The sequence below is a fragment of the Serinus canaria genome, chromosome 13, assembly GCF_022539315.1.
Source record: "Serinus canaria isolate serCan28SL12 chromosome 13, serCan2020, whole genome shotgun sequence".
NCBI classification, from domain to species: Eukaryota; Metazoa; Chordata; class Aves; order Passeriformes; family Fringillidae; genus Serinus; species Serinus canaria.
In genome coordinates, this window is record NC_066327.1 from 4,496,662 (window position 1) to 4,511,823 (window position 15,162).

Consider the following 15,162-nt stretch of genomic DNA (forward strand, 5'->3'; position numbering starts at 1 on the left):
CCATTTCCTGCTCCGCCGGCGGCCGCCCCGCGAGTCCCGCGGCGGCACCGCCCCCGCCCCGGCACCGCCCCCGGCCACACCCACCGCCTCTCCGCACCCACGGCCACGCCCCTCGGGGACATCCACGGCCACGCCCCTCGGGGACACCCACGGCCGCGCTCCGGCCCCGCGGGCTGCGCGTCCCCGAGCTGCGCGCCCCCGAGCGCCCCGTGGCGGCCGGGCCGCGGGGCCCGGGACGGTGCCAGCCTTGGGGCTCGGGGGCCCCGCGAGGCCGGAGCACCGGGCCAGGGCCGGGGACAGCCGCCAGAAGCGCTGAAGCTCCGAGGGCACAGCGCGGGTGGCAGGGAGCGGGTCGGGGCTGCTCGGTGCCCTGCAGGACACGGCAGGACACGGACCAGAGCAGCAACTCGGGGGCCCCTGGGTAGGTGCGCTGCCCTCGGGTGGGCCGGCCCAGCCGCGTTGGGCGCCCCGCAGGGGCCGGCGGGGAGCCGGGAGCCATCGGAGCGGCCCAGGGGGTGACAGGGGTGACTTTCTGCGTGTTCCAGAGGGAAAGCTCGCGGCAGCTGGAACCTGGATACACTCGGACCATGGGAAAGCCAGTTATAAAAGTTCGGGTGGTACAGACAGCCCCGCACAGCCGCTCCCGCAGGGAGGGTGGCGGTGCCCACCCCGCGGGCACGGACCCTTCCCGGGCAGCCGCTGCCGGTACCCGAGCGTGGCTCTGGCACAGCTGCCGTGCAGCGTGGAAGCAGCTATGAGGACGTGCCCAACACAGCCTGCTCTCCCCACATGTCAGTCATTTCGGCTTGAATAGCCAGCCCATGACAAAATGTCACAGTGAGAGCCCATGCGGTGGCACGCGATGGGGCCGTGAGCCAAGGCGGGTGACCCCAGGGTGACAGCAGGTGCCCAGCGTGGCATGAGGGCAGTTCTGTGAGAGATGGCACTTTCCCTGGTGAGCACCAGCCAAGGCCGGGCTCCTGCTGCTGAGGGCGGGGGGAAAGCGAGGGTTTTGTGGAGCTGCAGCTATTGAAACAGCAGAATGGAGCAGGGATCCCTGCCAAGCACAGGGGAGGAAAAGGAAACTGGAGGATGGGAAGAGGGGAGCCTCGAAGGGCTGGAGAGGAAAAGTAAAAGTGAAAAAGACAATTAGAAATAACCTCTCACTTTTGTGCCAGATTCTGTGGGATTTTTTCTATCAGGCGTTCTGACAGTCTGTTGGGAGTCAGAACTGCTAATTCTCTGGAGGCAGAAACAGAATGTAGTAGCAGTTGGCCAACGAACTGGTTGAGCAGGGAAGAAAATGAAGACAAGGAAAACTGAAAGTGAGGCATTTGGAAAATAGCCTGGTTTAACCCCATTTTATCTGGACCCAGACTTTGTGTGGGCCACTAAATAAGTTGCTGTTATGAACAGCACTATACACAAAGCTTTTAAATTAATAATAAGTGAAGACTAAATGAATAAACACTGTTTCTGTCCACAACTCTAAGCAGGGCGTGTGGTTTCTTTCGGCAGGGAGCACTGGAGGCACTGGGAGCAGTGCTGCTCCAGCCAGCAGACCCTGGCAGCACTGGCAGCCCTGGGCCCACGCCAGCCAAGGGCACTGCATTTCTGCAGGGCACTGGGATACTCACTGCCCCTGTTAGTTTCTCTTTTCTGCTTTTAATTTTGTAGATAATGGTGTTTCTCTCTTTGTAAAGTGCTCAGCGAAGTGCTCAAGACATTTCAAAAGGGAAAATGTGGAAACAGGAAAAAAATCAGCAGCAACCAATGTTTTAAAATATTACAAGAGAAGTAAACAGCAAAGTGATAACAAATTATTATGTATTTTCATGGTCCTGTATTTGTGATCTTATGTTCCAGCACAGAGATACTTCCAAAAGGCATGTTTACTTTAAAGATTTTTTTTCCAAATTTTTGGAGCATATTTAGAGCATATAGCAAAAGGCTGTATGTAAAGAAGCTGACCGAATACCCTTTCTTTTCCAGATGTCATCATCTCTATCTAGGAAGAAAGTAATTGTGTACATTTTTTAAACATAATTGCTTTTGAAATAAATACCTCAGAAAATATTTGCAGGTAGGTCTGACTAAAGTCAAAAGATTTTATTTGTCCACTCCTCTTTATTCATTAACTCAGAAAAAACCCAACCTGTCATTGAACCATAATGAATTTATAAATGTAATCAGGAATGTGCATAGGTAACTTACTCCCTTTTACCACTTACATTCACAACAAAGGAATTCAGCGTTATCAGAGTCTGTTTGAACTGTAAAACAATAAACAAACAGGTGATTGTTTTCTCATGAGCAAAGAAGAGGAAGGTTTGGTTTGTAGGTAAGCTCTTAGCTATGTGAAAAGGAAGAGCAAAGTCTGCAGAAAACTAATTTTTTTTTGCCCTGGGGTCAGCATCTCCAGCATGACCTCATGTGCTGCAGCCCCCAATCCCACCAGAGCCCACAACAGGCTGGTTACAAACGGCTCAGTAACAGGAGCTGCCTTTATCTACTGCTGGTCTCTGTTTTAGAGTAGCTGGCTGCTTGACACTCGGGTTTCTTTTTTCCTAATACATTCAAAAGTCTCTAATTTTGTACTTGACACCTGAAGCTCTATTCTTAATTGAGTGCAAATAACAAAAACTCAAAGGTGAGAAGTGGCTGAGGCACAGTATTGGTCTCTTAACCAACACCTTCAGATATCTGAACTGAAAAAAAAGGAAAAATGGGTTTAAATTCAATTACCAGGAAGCAATTACATTTAGACAAAATGCTACACTTTATTTAAAACCTCCAGTATTTTTCAGCATGAAACAGAGTATCATTTCTGTGGAGACCTCCCTTACTGTTGTAGAAAGCCTCTTCCCTCTCCTGCCCAACCCCAAACTTTATGTCAATATTTTTCCCTTTCCAAATAGAATTCTATTTTTTAGAATGCTTGAAACCTGGTGTGGAGCAATGGAACGTTTCATCGTGGAAGTAACCTGAAGCCTTCCTGTTTTCAGAAGCTGTTTCCAGCCCAGCAGGAAGAACAGAGGTGCCCAGGAGGCAGGGAAGAGTGCACACAACCTGCTGTACTTTCAGTACCAACATGAAAGGGATTTTCTGTAAACAAAAGCCACTTCATTGTTTTTTTCAAACTACTTCTTGAAAGACCCATTGCTGGAGGCCTTAAATGAAAAGAAAAGGCAGCTGACAGCCGTGAAGCCATCCTGTTGGTGAGGCAGGTGCTGGCTGCACCATGCCCGGTGTCCCCTGGTCCCAGCACCCCTCGTTCCATCTGTCCCTGTGTCCCTGTGTTCAGGCACAGGGGACGTGTGGCACAGGCACTGGGCAGTGTGGCCGAGGAGGGACGTGAGGGATGGGGAGGGTCACAGCTCCCTGAGGCCAGGTGACCATTAAATACTGGCCATTAAACAGGAGCAGTGTAGAAGCTAGGTTTCTCAGGACACCAGGAAACCTGCTGGCTGGATTTGGTCTTCTTGAAAGAGATTTCTGACTAGTTTGTTCATGAAACAAGATGCAGTAGAATCACATAGATTCACTGAGGCTGGAAAAGACCTTTAAGGTGCTCAGGTTCCCGGTGGTGGGGCCATTACACAGGGTGAGCTACTTCAGTCTGTGGGACAGTGACCAGCCACTTCTTACTCAGGGCTCTACCAAGCCACAGGTCAATTTTACACTGGTGCAATTGTTCAGGCCATCCCCTGCCATGGGCAAGGCTGGCTCCAGCAGGGCAGCATCCTGAACAGGGCAGGAAACCCCCTGTCAGCTGAGCTCTGCCTAGGAAGGACAGGATACATCGCAGGACACCTTTGACAGCTCTTGTGATTCCTGTCACAAACACGTTACTTGGCTGCGGGGTTTCTCTGTGCTGCCTTCCCGATCCTTGGCACTTTGTACACCTGCATCAAGATCTTTATCTTTCAGCAAACAAGCCTGCAGCAAGGGAATAAATTCCTGACTATGACCTTTGGGTGCTCAGATTTTTTTTCACCTATGAACAAAACAGTAAAAGGTGGATTTTTACCCCAAAATAACTCTTATCTCTGTTGCTTTATTAAGCCCTTTTGTGCCCAGTGGAAGCACTGCCATCACCCCTCAGCATTGCTGGGAAGTTCAGGTGTCTGTGTTTCCCCAGTGTGTGGATATGCCTTGTCAAAGGCTCTAGGAGCTGAGCGAGTCTGTGAATCTTCCCCCTTGCAATGACTGGGAACGGCTTGACCCATCTGGGAGACCACCCCGGTGAAACCCGAGCTGTTTGTGCCCGGCTGTGCCCTGCGGGGCATCTGCAGCTCTCTGCAGCTGCCACCCAGGTGTCACCCAGCACTCAGGAGTGGCCGTGGGGCTGGCACTGAGCTCCTCAGCAGAGGCAGGTCTGCCCTCGGCTGCCAGCCCCTGCTCTGCGGTGGGAATGAGGAACGGGGCCAGACAGTCGCTCCTTGTTATAAAAGTTTAAAGATAATGGTTAATAAATTTCCATCAACCTGTCATGGAGGTCACGTCTGGCAGAAAAATGAATTGGTTTGGTGTATATTGCTTTTATCACTGGCTCATTATTTGCTCAGAAGTCAGGGAGAACTCCTCCCACCAGCGGGATTGTCCTGATCACACGTCAGCTCCCGAGCCTCCACATTTCTGCCCGCCAAATGAGAACTTTGGCATTGCTGCCAGCATGACGTGTGGCTGTCCGAGCGAGCGTCCCCTGGCACCCGGGCGGGGACAGCGGGACACGCACAGGGCACGGAGCTCGTCACACCGAGCGTGACAAGTGCCCTTTGGTGCGCACAGGAGAGGAATTCCTGCTCGGGGACAGCTTGTGACAGAAATGTGCCCATTGCGGTGGCATTGGTGACGCGCCCTGAGCTGCACAAACGCCGCGGTGCCCCCGCGGTGTGTCCCCAAACGCAGCGGGGATGGATCCCGGGAGCGGGGCGGCACAGCCCCCGCTGTGTGCCCGAGCCAGGGCAGGGCGAGCAGAGACCCTCGATTTGCCAGCCCGGGTTGTGTTTCTAACCTGACAGGTGGGGTTTTCCTCTCGAGTGAGGCTCAGCTCACGCTGCGGGACGAGGGCAGCGCGCTGCAGGAGGGACTCGCGGCGGAGCCTCTGCCCCCGGCAGGGCGGAGGAGCAGCGCCAGAGGCTGGTGGCACTGCCTGGCCAAGGGACAGGGGCCATCGTCCCTCTGTGCGGGGAGGGACACCGGGCTGCTCCCGTGGGCAGGCTGCTGCTGGGACAGGAGCCAGGTGCCTTGGCAGCCTGTCGTGCTGCCTAGCAATCTGTCCAGCTGTCGGCAGCTGCCGAGGGCAGGGCACAGCGTCGGGGCGCCTTGGGGGTCGCTGGAGCAGGGTCAGGTCCGGGAGCAGCAAAAGGAACGTGGACATCCCTGTGACCTGCGGAGATGCCGAGGGAGCGGGCGGATGGCACTGCCAGGCTGTTCCCTGCTGGCCTGGAAGTGCCATGGCAACTGGGGAGGTTCGAGGCAGAGCAGCTGATGAACCAGAGGGTCTTCTGCCCCCCCGGGACTCAGGCTGGAGAAAGGGGCTGATGGGAGCCTCACGGGATCAGCAAAGGGAAGGTCAGTCCTGCACCTGGGGAGGAACCGCCCCAAGCACCAGTAGGAGCTGGAGGCCACCCAGGTGTAAAGGAGCTTTCCAGAAAAGGACCTGCAGGACAAGGAGTTGATCCTGAGCCAGCACTATGTTTTTGTGACAGAGTGAGCCAGCAGCACCTTGGGATGGGTTTGCCAGGACATCACCGAGGGGCTGAGGAGGTGATCCCTCCCCTCTGCTCAGCCCCAGTGAGATGTGACTGGGGGGCTGAGTTTGCCCCTGAGTGAGCAGAGTGCACAAGACAGACATGAACGTGCTGGAGAGAGCCAGCAAAGGGCAGTGAGGTGGTGAAGAGACAGGAGCATCTGAAAAGGGGGGAGGCTGAGGGAGCTGAGGCTGTTCAGCCTGGAGAGGAGACGACTCAGGGATGATCTAATAATTGTGTGCCAGTATCTAAAGGAAGGAGTACTGACAAGAGAGACAAGGTTGTCTCAGTGGTGCCCAGTGAGAGGGCAAAGGAAGAAATACAGATTTCTAGTTAAACATAAGAGATAATAATTTTGCTGTTGCCAACCTTGAAGATATTTATATCTCAGCTGGACATGCTCTTAAAATGGGATTATCCTCACCTGCCCTGGGACACTCTGGAACTAAAGACAGAGCTGAACTTCAAGCCCTCCAGCAGCTGTCACCCCCACCAACCCCTGCTTTTCAATAAGGGCCCTGTGCTAAGTGTGAAAACTCTTCTCTCATGTGCTTTGTCCCAAGGTTTTTAATAACCTGCCTTCCCCACCCGGGCAGAGACCAAGGCATTGAGGTGGGGATGTTTTCTAAAAGATCACTCAGCCTTCACGGGCAAGCAGGAATCTGGTTTTTATCTCTACAGAGAAGTTCTGACAGATGAAAAAGTCTGATTTATCAAGTAGAGTATTGAGTCAGTAACTATTGCCAACAACTAAAAATGAGATAGGTGAATTACTGTTTTGTAACACTAATATTTCTTAATATTTATCTTTCATTTACGTGATGGTTGCAGCTCGTGGAGTTTGAGGACAGAGAGGTATTTGACACAATCACAAGGCCTGGGTTTTAGCAGCATAGCCAGTGGTACAGCCCAGAGTCCTGCTGGCCAATTTTCCTTTTGTATGCAACCACCAAATTAGACTGAAGCCTGCCAAAAGCTGTCATCTAAAGATGAAAACTTCTGTAAATACAGTTTCTCCAATAGCAATGCTGCTGAGCTGCTGCTGCAGAGCACAGACAGCATTACAGAGCACTGCCTGCCACCTTAGGTACTCATGATGGCTTAACTGCCACTTCCATTGTAAATCCTATTTGTTAAGGATTTATAAATTGGCTGCATTCATTTGCTTGTCTGAAAGTTGGCACACAGCTCTCTCCCGTGGTGTTTTTACCACATTTTGCTTTATTACTTGCTTTTTTTTTTGTCCCCCTCCTTGGCTCAGAAGTAGCCTGACTGTAACCATTAAATCCTCCTAAGATGCTGCCCAAGTATTTTAACAAACAAGGAAAAGAGGGGAAGACCAACCTGAGACATTAGATGTGTGTTTTAAAGAGCAACACCCCATTCCTGCTGCAGGAGGTGTGGGGAAGCCTGGGCAGGGCTGGTGGCACCTGCTGAGCTCCAGGTGAACATGGGTGGGTGCAGGGCACCTGCTGGGCTCTGCCTTGTGCCCCTGGTGCAAACCCCACAGTCAGCAGGGTGGAAGAGGCTCCTGGGTTGGTGGTGGTGAAGGCTGGGCAGCCTGCAGGGTGCTGGCAGGCAGACCCCAAGCTGTGTGGGAGAGGCTGGCAGGGTCCAGTCCCTGCCCTCCCTGCCAAGCTGCTTTCTTGCTGGGCATCTGGCTGCATGCCTGGCTCGGGTACCCGAGCACATCACACAGGTGCCTCCACCTCTGTGGCTTTGCTTATTTTTGGTGACTGTGGCGTGGAGGCCTGAGCTGACACAGTGAGCTGTCAGTCAGCTGAGATTAAAATTACCAACTTAACCCCTGAGTGTGATGGGCCCTGCTGTGAGGGTGCTCCAAAGCATTCTGTACCTGTATTTGTGTGTCCCAGTCTCAGCTGCTGGTTAAATGCCACTTGCTCTTCTGAGCAGCTCAGGTAATCACCTGCCAGGTGTTGCTGCTGTTGACACACACAGCTCATGACCACAGCTCAGATGTGCCCAGCACTGTGCTGGTTTCAACCCATTTGTGCTGGCTTAGGCAGAAGCTGAAAAAGCTTTATGAACACAGGGGAGTCGGTGCTTTGACATTGGCATTGGTATTTGCCTTCCTAGAGCTCTCAGTCATGCTCAAATGTTGCTGTACTCATTGGGGAGATGAGAGACATACAGGGGAAGGAAGACAGAATTGTTCTGATATTATTGAGCTGACCAAGCAGTTACAATATTGGTCTGTATATTGGTACCAGCAGCAGCAGAGCCTTCAGAGACAGACCCTGCCCAGTGGAGCCGCCTGCCCAGGCTCCTTCACTGCTTTCTGTGGGCCCAAAGTGGCTCTGGGGCTCTGAGATCTTGCTGCCAATTCAGAGATGTGCAGAGTAAAACACCTTTTGCAGCTGTGTCAGCACCTGTACTGTGGTGGATGCACACCCTCTTCTGTAGCACAGCCCTGAGAACTTGGTGCCACAGAGAAGTGAGTTTGGTTCCAGAGGAGTTACAGGTTTCAAATGCAGTGAGTACTGTTTAAATGAAGTAATCCTTGTAAATAAAGAAAGTTTATGCTGCAGGCTGCGCTGGAAGATGCTGAGAAGGAACTTTTATTGTTGTCAGAAATGTGCAGAAGCAGGTCAGAGGCAGGGAGGTCCTGGTACCACTTCATTACACCTGTCTTAATTTGTAAGGTAAAATCCTCCCTTTGAACCCAGTCACAGTTTAGAGGTCACCTGAGTTTATGACTGACCTTCATGTGGGGCTCTCATGCAAGGTCACCAGATGAACACAGGACAGTACAATTCAGTGACTGAAACCTTTACCTTTGCAGTTTCTCAGGGCTGTACCCTCAAGGCTGTGTGTTGAAGATATTCCCATCTTTGATCACTATTGAGTGCTGATTTGAGAAATGTTGTGATTCTGTTGTCAAAGGAGTGAACCTTACAGAAATTACAGCACAAAGCACTTAATGCAAATTATTCAAGAGCATTCAAGCCTGATGTGGTTTTCTTGGACTCTTGAAGAGGAAATGACCAACAAACATGAAGGGCCTTGGAAGGCAGTGCCATGGTCATGTTCAGAGCAGGTGAGGGATACCTGGCTCTTCTGTTCTTACAGCAGTGATAAACCTGGACTACATGAAGATCAGGGACTTGGCTTACAGAGGTGTTGGCACAGTCCTTTCTATCAGGAAGTTTCTGAGAGGCTGAACTCCCCAAAGGATGGGAGGTGAAAACTGGAAGTGCCAGAGCCAGGCTCCCATGCAGGTTTCAGTCTGGCTCTGTGCACTCTCAGAGCCCAGTGTGTGCTCTTGTGTCAGCCACTGCACTACAGGTAGCAAAAAACAAACAAACAAACAAACAAACCCTAAGTGGCTCCTTCCCTTTATTTATGCCATGAGAGTTTTGTGGATGCACTGGCACTGGTCTGGCCCAGCTTTGGGAGGAATGTCTGTGGGTGCCTCACTCTGAGAGAACCAACCCCTAAAGAAAGCTGACAGGGCACTGATGGGGACTGGTGTGGGCAAGGCAGTGCCAGCAGGCAAAGGCTGGCAGCTCTGGATGTCTCATTGGCAGAACTGCCATCAAGTGGCCAAAGTGCCACCTGGAGAGGCAGAACAGCCCTGGTGGTGAGGAGCAGGCTGTTTTGAGACTGTGTTGAGACCCACAGCCAGTCCACCCTTTGGGATAAGTCAGGAAACAAGACAGGTTTTTTTCCAAGCTGAAATGCAAAGTTATAAATACCAAATTCTTTCAGTTACAGCAATCCAATAGAAAAGAAAAAAAATGAAATGTACTCTAATACTGATTTTCCATCTGGTTTCAGCATCAAACAGAAGCCTATTCTTGGATTCCTGCTCTCTCTACAAAAAAGTCAGCTGGCACTCAGGTGAGTTGGGAGGGCAAACCCCTGCTCATGGTACTTAGGCTGGCCTGAGCTCCTGCTCTGTGCCTTCCCACAGCCAGGTGTGGTTTTCAGGCCAGGTCCATTGATGGGTGCCCTTGCTCTGTCCTGGTCACAGTGCTACTGGGGACACAGACACAATGTCACTGTTAAAGCCACCACTTTACTACTCCCTCATAAGAAGAATCCAGTTCACATCTCCCTGGCAGTGCTTTAGGTTAAGCATCTATTCCATATGGAAAAGTGTAGCAAGGAAAAGAGAGCAAAAGCAAGAGCTTTGAGAGGAATGGGAGATACCAGTTTGAGGTGAGGAAAGGGAGGTTATTGAAAGAAAAAGGAAGAAACAGATGCTTCAAGAAATGGGAAACCCACATGGGACCACAAGAGAGCTGGCCATGGCCACAGCAGTGCAGTTACCTCCCTCATTTGTTAAGTGAAAACTCTTTAGAATGGGCTCTACCAGTCAGCTGGTTTTTCCAGACATGAGAGAATTTAGCTCTTTTGTCATAATTACAAAAACACAGCAATTCTCCCAATCTCTTTGGTGCACCACACAAGGTTCCCTAAGCCATTGGACACAGTGCAGTTTACTTGCCCAAAGGACGGGCTGGCTAGTCCATGTAGATGGGAGTGAGGCTGGGGCTCTGTTTGGGAACAGGCAAAGTGAACTGGCAGAGCTGAGGGGCAGAGCTGGGAATGACCTTGGTCAGGTCCAGCACGATGCTAGGCTGGGCTTCAGAGCTCAGGGGTATTGCTGTGGCTTTCTACATGACCTGTGCTGAGCTGCACACTGGCTTTGGAAACTGCAGCTAGCCCTGGGGCAGTGATCTCTGGTGAGAATTTAGCACCATCTCCCAAAACTCTGTTTAAGAACATCCTGATGGTGTGTGTTAGCTGCAAAGGAGATGAGTAGGAAGTGCATCCCCTGAAATTTGTTACATCTTTTCTGACAGTCATAAATATTCAAAGGATGCTTCCTTTTTAGCTTAACTGAGCTTCCTTTTGAAGTAGCAGAATCTCCAGTTCTGAAGAGTTTCAGCTTTAGGAGAATGGTAACAGAATGAAGGACACTGGGGACTGTGCAATGGGCTCTCATTTCAACCCGCTCAAACTGCAAGGACGATTCTATCCCAAAAAATGAGCTAAGCAGCTTACCAGGACTGGGCCAGGTGATCCAGACAAACTGCAATAATGCAAAGTGTCATTACTTTGTGATTTCATGTTTTACTCCCCCATTAAAAAAAACACTTCCTTAAGAGATTTCACTTGTAAAGCACGAAATAATAATAATGTAACAGCACTACGAGTCCTCCAGCAAAGAAAAACACCTGCAGTGATGGACAATCAGAACTCCATCTGAAAATGCAGCCAGACTTCAACTTCAGAGGATGAGTAGCAGGGCTGGGGGTGCCCATGGGTGCACAGGTAGGTGTAACTCCCAGTCAGAGTGGGGTGGCTCTCGTTTGCACAGAAAAATGAGACACGTTTTCTGAGAGCTCCAGGTGCTGCACCACACAGGCACCAAACTGCTCGGCTTTAAAAACGCCCTGGAGTCAATTTATGCCCATCATCAACTCGAGCATCTCTGTTGCTATCATGAATCATTAAAAACCTCATTTGCAACCCCAAAAGCAAAACTGTTCTCAAAATTAAGTAGAGCTCCCCAGCTACATCCTTAAATGAGATAAAAGCGGCAGGGCTCTGGGTGATGGATGGCTCCCTTTTATCATCACCAGGAGTGACTGTTTGCTTAGGAGAGGCTCTTTGATCTTACCTCCCGTTTTTAAATGTGGTAGAAATAAGCAATCTCCCAAAGAAGACAGATTTCATGGAGACTTCCTGGCTCACAGCACAGCCTTGCATGTTCCACTTAATATTATGTTACTACATTTTCAAACTGTTTAGAGGTTACTTCAGTGCAATTAAACTAATTCCAGAATTGAAACACAGCAGTTTGAGGGCTGCTAGTCATGATGTGCAGAGAGGGAGGGCATTCCTAAAGCATTTACCAGTCTTCTCCTGTGTCCTAAGCAGATTTTTGGGAGATGTGTGTGAAGGACTTTGCTTACCCAGAGATCAAAGGACCAGCCCCCTGCAGGATGCAGTGAACCACAGGGAGTCATTTCCACATACAAAATGCTGTGTGCATTAGAGACAGCCAGACAAGAATTGCTTTTACAAGATTTTGCAATGGAAGACAACTAATTCACAGGAGTTTTAGAGACTTTATTTATGTATAAACAATTTAAACACTTTGCCATAAATTATCTTTGCCTGTCTCTAGTCTTTGCTTAGCAGCAAATTAAAATTAATATAAAAACTCAATGAACAATTCATACATGTATATTACAAAAAAGTTCTTGTACCAAAGTTCTTATTAGACTTTTTTTTTTCTTTTTTTTTTTTTTTGTGGTGACCGTAATGTGATTGTCTCAGTTTCTCGACCAAACAAACACACTAATAATTTTTAAATCTGAAACAGTGATTGTGCCTTCTGGCTGATGTATGTACAGGGTGATCTGACGTGGTGCCCATTTGCAATAGTGTAACACAATGCCCACAGCTCTACTGGAACTGATACCAACAAACTACTGAATCTAAACAGACTACACCCTGTAACTGTGTTATACTGTCCACAATGGAAATCTTCAAAGACAAACAGAGTATGAAATTTATCTGTAGTGATTTATAGCCACCATTTTGAATGTAACTTTACACTCTGCCCTCTTTGAATAAGTTAAGCTTCAGGCCAGACAAGTGGAGGGTCAGAGTGCAAGCGTGGTTTTGTTTCTTTTAAATATATTTTCCTTTCCTATTTCCAGTGCGCTCTCACTTGCATTTCATTTGTCCTCCATTCGCTACACACAAATCACCCCAAAGTCATGTTTTAAATGCATCTGTATTTTGCTTTAAATGAAAACCTCTTGGATATTTATCAAACAAGCAGTCTGAATCATCTGTGTTTCATCAGCTGGTTAGTGAAAGTGGCCCACTTGGATTTCTTAGTTTGCTCACGTGTGAATGGAGTGAGGTAATACAATACGAGGCCTTCTTTTTGTTTTTCTTTAGACCCAGAACAAGTGGGTAATATTTCAGGGGTACTTTTTAATTTGTACGGTTAAGAGTTTTCAGTCTGGCTTTAGTCCACTTCAGGATGTGGTTTTTAATCACTTGAACAGTAGCATTTAACTCAAAAAATATGAGCTTTTTTGCCACTTACTATCCCAGAGTAGCTCAGCCTAGTGCCCCCATTTAGGTCTTCATCTCCTTAGGAGAGGAGATAACAGTTATGACTACTGATTCATCCAGCAAAGGATGACAGCAGGTTAATTTGTTACCTCTTTCCCATTTCATTCTGTCTTAAAAACTGGATGTTGCTGCTACTGTCTGCTAGCTCAGGGTACTGCTCCACGGGCAGGACATAATATCCCTCGTAACCTTGCACCCTTCCCGTGCTGAGGAGCTGCTGCCTCTCTCCGTCTGTCCATACGCGGCTGCCCTCGCGTCCGTCCCGCGCCTTCTGCTGCTCCTTGGCCCAGGCGGCGGCCAGGGCTCGCTGCCGAGCCTGCTCCAGCACCCTGGCCTTCTCCTCGTCCAGCGTGTCGGCGCTCAGCCCGTAGCGGATGTTGATCAGCAGGGTGGAATGCTGGAACTCAACGTTCGTAAACCTTCGAGTCCTGCCGCTGACGAGCAGCGTGGGCTGCGACACGGTGACGTTGATGCCGCTGTCCAGCACCTTCCTGCCGCTGGTCATGGCCAGGGTAACCAGGTCGCTGTCAGCCGAGCCCACCTTCACGAAGTAGTGGGTGTCCTTGCCCTCGATGCTGTAGTGCATCTTCTCCAGGTAGTGAGCGCCGTTCAGGACCGAGGCGATCTTCCTGCTGTCGTCCGTGGCGATGCTGGAAACACCGGTGGTTACACGGCCTTCCTTCACGGCAAACATGATTCCTTTCCCCACGATGGGAGTGCTTGTGGCAAACCAGTGGCCTGCTTTCTCTCTAATTTTGGCATGTAATCGTTTAGATATGACCTGTCCCTCCAGAGCCATGAAAGCCTGGTTGTGTCGTTCTGTCGTCTGCTGCACTCCTGTAATTAGCTGGGGGAAGCAGAACAGAACAAAAAAAAAAACACCAAAGAAGATGCAGAACATACCCATTTCAGAGAACATAATGACCTTTGCTTTGCTTTTCTAAAGGAAAGACATGCAGAGAAAAATTCTACACTTCGAAAGGCCACCCTCAGTTATCCATCCATCCATCCATCCATCCATCCATCCATCCATCCATCCATCCATCCATCCATCCTCCATCATCCATCCATCCATCCATCCATCCATCCATCCATCCATCCATCCATCCTCCATCCAGCCATCCATCCATCCATCCATCCATCCATCCATCCATCCATCCATCCATCCATCCATCCATCCATCCATCCATCCATCCATCCATCCATCCATCCATCCATCCATCCATCCATCCATCCATCCATCCATTATCCATCCATCCATCCATCCATCCATCCATCCATCCATCCATCCATCCATCCATCCATCCATCCATCCATCCATCCATCCATCCATCCACATCTTGTTCAGGATCAGGTAAACACTCATTCAGCAAATCATTTTGCCATCTGTAAGACCAAATAAAATTCTTCTCATCATCCTCTGTAGCATATATGCACCACACATGTCAATTTTGGCCAATCATATAATGCCCAGTAGAATAAAAAGAAAGGCCCCAGTCCAGCACAATTTTAACCAGAGGTAAACAAACAGAATCAATGTATTAAAAGGTGGCATTTAACTTGTGGACACTTTTCCCCAGGGATTTCAACCAGTAAATAACTAAAAGGCTTATGAATATAAGCTTTTTGTAAACAGATGAAATTTGGGCCCCAAAGCACTAAAGCAATTCCTAAAGAGGGGGTTTAGACTCTCAAATGACTTAGAAGCCTGGGAAAATGGTGTGTTTAGGTTTATATGATTATTTTTGTTGTATTACCACAAAGATGAAGTTAACCTAGCAAAGAGTAGGTTTGGAATTGGCCTAGTACTCTTCTGAAATTTATTAAATGGGCTGGAATTTATTATGAAAGTCAAACCCATATACTGTTGTCCACCCTTAACCTGACAAGTACAAATGCTGTAACTGAGGTTAAATGGAGTTGCAAATCAAAACCTCTAACTAGAAAAACGGCAAAAATGGTAAGAAAACCTCTTACAGGGTGAGAAGTAGAACCCTTTTTTACCAGTATAACAAGTACCAACCTAAGTTTATTGGAACACATTATTAGGATGTTTTTACCAAAGGTACAACAGATGATAAATTACCCTGACAAAGTCTCCCTTTGTCATTGCTAATCAAGTTAATCGAGTTACAACTTGTTAATCAAGGAATAACTCAATAAAAGACAAACTAATGACACTGTAATTATGATAACAACGAAGGCTGGCAAGAAAGGCATATGTTCATTAGTATAAAATGTAGCTATACTCACTTCACTTTACACTGACCTAAGTGCTTGG

At 49.0% G+C, this 15,162-nt stretch overlaps 1 protein-coding gene and 1 long non-coding RNA gene across 2 annotated transcripts in view; one reads left to right on the forward strand and one right to left on the reverse strand.

Annotated features, from left to right (window-relative positions):
• Nucleotides 1–299: 299 nt before the first annotated feature.
• LOC127060109 (uncharacterized) lies at nt 300–4,074 on the forward strand. Its single transcript, XR_007778741.1, has 3 exons — nt 300–421; nt 1,993–2,083; nt 2,934–4,074. It is a non-coding gene; the product is annotated as an uncharacterized LOC127060109 (long non-coding RNA).
• A 7,811-nt stretch (nt 4,075–11,885) lies between these two features.
• TENM2 (teneurin transmembrane protein 2) overlaps nt 11,886–15,162 on the reverse strand; it is a 187,608-nt gene continuing 184,331 nt past the window's right edge. Inside the window, exon 26 of the mRNA XM_050979861.1 lies at nt 11,886–13,728. Within this exon, the coding sequence (XP_050835818.1) occupies nt 12,967–13,728 (762 nt within the window). The 3' untranslated portion in view covers nt 11,886–12,966. The remainder of the gene's footprint in view (nt 13,729–15,162) is intronic.